Source organism: Lactuca sativa, chromosome 6 (assembly GCF_002870075.4).
Source record: "Lactuca sativa cultivar Salinas chromosome 6, Lsat_Salinas_v11, whole genome shotgun sequence".
NCBI lineage: Eukaryota > Viridiplantae > Streptophyta > Magnoliopsida > Asterales > Asteraceae > Lactuca > Lactuca sativa.
The window spans coordinates 167502396-167508024 of NC_056628.2; the positions used below are offsets into that span (position 1 = coordinate 167502396).

Here is a 5629-nt window from a genome sequence, read left to right on the forward strand (position 1 = left end):
AAGCAGTGGTATCAACGCAGAGTACTCCTCCGTCAAACATGCATCATGCCACACCAGGAATATACCCATTTGAGGTGGTGTTCATCGTCAAGAGCTTGCAACTCAGCCTTACGGGAACATTCACTCACCGGATGACCTTAGACAAAAGTCTATGATTCCTCAGTTTTGATATTTTGTATGCTTTTAGAAAACCTAATCGTTTTTTTTTTCAGCTTCTTGTCTTGAAAAGATATTTCACAACCCAAAAATAATGTGCAATCCTATTACGAAATACTTTTATAATAGAAAAAGTTATTTCTCAACAATTAATTTATTTCGTAGACGACAAATTACAAGAAAGATAAATATCTTTTAAAATAAAAAGAAAAATGATCATTTTGTTAAATTAACATATTACCAATTTGATATTATTGTATTAACCCTGTCGGAGAAGCTGCTCTCAAGGCCGTATTTATTATAGAGTAACTAAATTGGGGAAAGTAGTTGAAATGAAACCTATTTCACCCACCAGTAGTTCTTGTTGGCATTGATTCACTTCTTTTACCAAACATGCCAAGCTTCTAAATAAGTTTCCCCAATATCTTTAACCCAATCTCCCCCCCATGCTCACATGCTCTCAGCCTTAGGTTATCTCCATCACATACCACTCTCTGATCTTTCTTCCTTTTTTTGAAAAAAGGAAACTGTAAACATCAAAACAATGTCTTCATCAATGGCCTTGTTCTCTTCAACGACACCACATCTTCCTTCTTTATCCTCTTCTTTCAAAACCCACTTCCCAATTAACCCATTTCTCTCTTTGAAGCCTCAAAGACACCTGCTTTTTGTGTCTGTTAGAGCTACTGAAAATGGGGCCGGAGCTGTCATTGCTGTGGAGGAGAAGAAAGCTTCTGAGCCGAAGGCTTCGGAGGAGGCGACTCTTGGGAACGGAGCTCCGATGGCGGAACAGGAGGAGGAAGCGATGCCGAAGTTCGAAGATCCCAAATGGGTTTCGGGGACTTGGGACTTGAAACAGTTTCAGAAAGGTGGAGCTACTGACTGGGATGGAGTTATCGATGCTGGTAAGATTCTGTCGACCACGTGTTTGATAAAAAGTCGATCTTGGTATTTGAGGTTTAGACATGGAATTGAGGCGAATTTAGGGTTTATTTGGGAACTCTAATTCTATGCAACTTCAAACCTTCGATTCCATGCTCCTTTAACAGTTATCTTACTTCAAAGCTTAAAAAACCCAGCTTCAATTACTATTTCAAGCGCAGCAAAGCCCGAAAATCGACGAACAGGGTGGAATTTTACAGTTTTCATTTTTCTGAAAATGATTGACCTTACGATTTTATGCTAATTGATATTAGATCGACTACAAAAAGTGAAAAAGCAACTGCTAAAACTGGACTTGCCAAACATGGTTCTTCTTGATTATTCCTGAAAAACTACAAGTTTTCTTAAAATTGCTAATTTTGTAAAGCGTGTGGCAGTTGTTTCATCATATCTTTTTCTGATTGTTAAACTCCTGGAAGATGATCTTATCAATTTCTGAAAACAAAAAACATTGTTCACTATCTTCCACATTGTAGCTCTTTTAGCCATTCTGTCTACTTTTTACAATGACCTAAATGCCCCTCTTGATTTTCTTGTTTACTAATTCCAGAGGTTAAAAGGAGAAAGTGGCTTGAAGACAACCCAGAATCATCCAACAATGACTTCCCTGTAGTTTTTGACACTTCCATTATTCCATGGTGGGCATGGATGAAGAGGTTTCATCTTCCAGAAGCTGAACTACTCAATGGTTAGTGAATCTCACACGATTTAGATTGAAATTTTTTTATAAAAATTAGAATGGAAAAAAAAATCTTGAAAACTGCATTAACGATTGTTGTGTAGGGCGAGCTGCAATGGTGGGGTTCTTCATGGCTTACTTTGTAGATAGTTTGACCGGGGTTGGTCTAGTTGACCAAATGGGAAATTTCTTCTGCAAAACACTTCTATTTGTTGCAGTGGCTGGTGTTCTTTTGATTCGAAAGAATGAGGACTTAGATACCTTAAAGAAATTGTTTGATGAGACAACGTTTTATGACAAGCAATGGCAAGCAACTTGGCAAGATGAGAAGAAAGAATAAGAATCCATGATGATTGATGAATGATAAAGTTTGAATCTTTTATGTTTCTTGTAGATCATCTTTGTTGTAGCTTATGGTTTTATGTTCTTCAAACGTGTTTCTTTAATATTATAATGTGTTTTTTTTTTTTTTCTTTTTCTTGAATTTGGATCGGTATAAGATCATAGCTGCATTTGTACTATGAGGTCATTCATGATTGAAGTTGACTATTGAGTGGTATATTTGCATAAATGGTCAACGGTTTAAATCTTAGTTGTTGAGTTGCAGTATATGAGTTTTAATTCCAATGTGGATTGAGCTGCCTTTAGTCACTAAGTTTTTATGCCACACCAGCAGACTACTATGTATCTGATTTATATTTCATATGATATTTGGGAAGTGCGGGCCAATCACTGTATGTGGGTTTTGATTCCAATATGAACTAAGCTTCTTCTGGACATTGGGCTTTTTTGTGAATCATCTAATGTACAGTTATGTATCTGATTTACATCTTAAATAATGTTATAAAATAATAATCTAATGTGCAGTTGTGTATCTGATTTACATCTTAAATAATGTTATAGAATAATAATATAGTTGTGTATCTGATTTACATCTTAAATAATGTTATAGAATAATAATATGTTCGTTGCTAGAAGAATAACTTTTTGCAGATTGGTTAAATTTATTTCTAGGTTTTGTTGTTTAACCTAGGATGGGTCAAATGGTTCATCGGGTCGAACCCATTTATAAGGACTACTGAATCTACCGGGCAAAACCATACCATTTGTAAGAATCACATGTTATTTGAGACACTTAATGTTGATGGATTATTTGTAAGAATCACATGTTATTTGAGACACTTAATGTTGATGGATTGTGCATGAAAGCAGGAAGTACAACCATTTAATATATAAGAGAGAAAAATCAAATCTTGATTTGGTGGCATAGTTTTTAGATGTAGAGATGTACTGGTTAGGCATGAAATGGGTAACATGAAAATTTATGTGGATGTGGAGTCATTGGCTGTGGTAGTTCTACTTAAATACTTCATTGAATATCCATCAACATCAAAAGAGGAAATTTGAAATTAATGGAAGTTTGGTCTTTACACGTAAATCTTGATATGTATTGTTTATTTGCTTGTTATATATGGCAAGTAATTGTCAAATTCATAATAAAAGAGATATCGTGAAGTGTTAAGATACAAATAATGTTTTGCTTATTTGTTTATTGTAATTTTATATTTTAATTTTTGAGCATTTTTGTTAATTACAATTACGAACAATGAAAGAATAACCATAGCTATGCTCTTCCTTAACTCCCTCACCAATCTTGATTGTTGTGTAACAATGATCAAATATTGATATTTATATAAAAAAGCTATAGATACATAAGATTTAATGGAGATTTACTTTAATCTAAAGAAATATTTTTATTCTCTCTCCACTCTCTTATACTCTAAGAGTTGTAATTTTCATCTAATTTTGCTGTTGATGATTTTAATAGTTACTAGTTGTGAGACCCATATATTATATGTGTTAATTTAAAAAAAATTAAATATAAAAGTTAAAATATTTGAGAACTTTAAATTTTGAAGAAAATAAGAAAAATAATGAATTATTATAATTGAAATGTTTTTTATCTTTTAAATTTAAACAAATAATTTAAATAAATAAACAAAAAAAACTAACGAGCTTTAATTGCAATTATTATATTAAAATATTATGTGGAATTTAATAAAATAGAAAAAACCATAAAATGACATGTGGAAAAAAAAAATTAATTCAAAATAACCATAAAATGACATTTTGCAAATTCAATGAAAGTGTGACATGTGGCAAAAAAAACCTTCATTTATTACTCTTATTGTTAACAAAGAAATTTGTGACAACCCGAAATTTATTCCGCCATTTTTAACCCCTTTTCCGTTAATAAGCCTCGTTTTATTTAACTGTCCGTTAACTTTTGGACTGGTTAATTAATTTGAGACTTTTATAATGACTTGGTAAGGGTTAAATCAAATTAGAAACACCCTCATTAATTCCTTGGAAAATTTTAGTTTCAACCAAGTCAAAATACTACCACTAAATTGGGTGCGACCAAAAGCCCCGTTTAACGGTAGTAACGGGTAGATTTTCACTGAGCCTCAACTCAAGCCCCTATATAAGGGTGAGTGGAGTCCATTTGAGACTTTTTCACTCTCTCTCTACTTTCTCTCTCTACAACTTGTTTTCGAGCCAAAAACGCTCGTTTCGAGCCCCAAACGAGTAAGAAATCTATCCTAACTTGTATAGCTTAGTTAGCATGCAAATTCGTGTTTAAAACATCAATTAGGGGCCAATACATGTGTTTACGGCCCAAGAACTCTCTTGGACCGTGAACACCCTTAAATGGGGTTTTTAAGCCCCAAAACCCCTCCAAATTACCCCTAAGGCTTAGATATGACTTGTGGACTTACACATTCAAGCTTAGAACACCTTGAAATTAATTTTTGGGGAGTAAACTTGAGTTTACTGCCCAAGAACATGCTTGGGCCGTAAACTCCCCTTCATGGGGAGTAAACTCAAATTCAAGTGTTAGAAATGCCCTCAAACACCTCCTATGGCCTTGGAAAAATGTCTAGAAGCAACCCCATTGAAGTAAATGCTTTAAACATAAAAGAAACCAAGGAAATAGGAGTTTACGGCCGTAAACCCCCATAGATTTGGTCCATGGGCCGTAAACTCTAAAAGGTGCCCAAATGATGCCCTAAACTCCCCATTTGACTTGGAAAAATGCATAGGATTTTATTCTCTATCATTTAAGTCCTTAAAACACCAAAAGAACATGCATATAGGAGCTTATGGCCGTAAACTCCTTGTTTAGGGCCGTCAACTCCTCAAATGGTCCATTTAAATGCCTTAAATCCACTCATGTGCCTTATATTTGGACCTAGCATAAATCTACAAGTGATATAGGACATTTTGGCATCCTAGAACACCCTCACCATGAGTTTACGACCGTAAACTCATGGGGAGTTAGTCCTAAGGCCGTGAACTCTAAAAAGAGTTTACTCTTGAAGAGTAAACTCCCTTTCTAAGTCATACACACCCTTAAATGTTACCCGGGACACCCCTAGCACTTAACCAAAGTGTTTTCCGCACTTTAGGATGCGTATACGTGTTTAATTAGTATTATATTTACTAATTGTATGTAAACATATGTTATCAAATGTTAATAGGTCACTAAGTGTGTTCAATTCTTTACTTGACACCGAGCACCCAACCGACACCTTCGTTTGATCCACTTACAACAGGTGAGTTCATACCCCTGAATTAACCTTTTAAATGTTCTTACATGCTTTTATGGGGGGGGGGAAATACAAGTTAAACATGCCAATTATCATATCAATCACATCTGATTGATAACCCGCATGCACAAGGATTTATTATACTGTTAACTGTTTTACCAAGTATGATACTGTAAATGGTTTTTCTAAAACGTCTTTACTTGTTCAAAGTGTTCCTCAATTTGTTTCTCGCGCTGAATGT

The 5629-nt window shown here is 34.4% G+C and overlaps 1 protein-coding gene across 1 annotated transcript; it reads left to right on the forward strand.

The window, feature by feature from the left end:
* Positions 1-533: 533 nt before the first annotated feature.
* Positions 534-2246, forward strand: LOC111911401 (light-harvesting complex-like protein 3 isotype 2, chloroplastic). The gene is made up of 3 exons (XM_023907184.3): positions 534-1061; positions 1649-1786; positions 1882-2246. Exons 1-3 carry the CDS (start codon positions 701-703, stop codon positions 2115-2117), a joined length of 735 nt encoding a protein of 244 aa, XP_023762952.1. The 5' UTR covers positions 534-700; the 3' UTR covers positions 2118-2246.
* The last annotated feature ends 3383 nt before the right edge of the window (positions 2247-5629 follow it).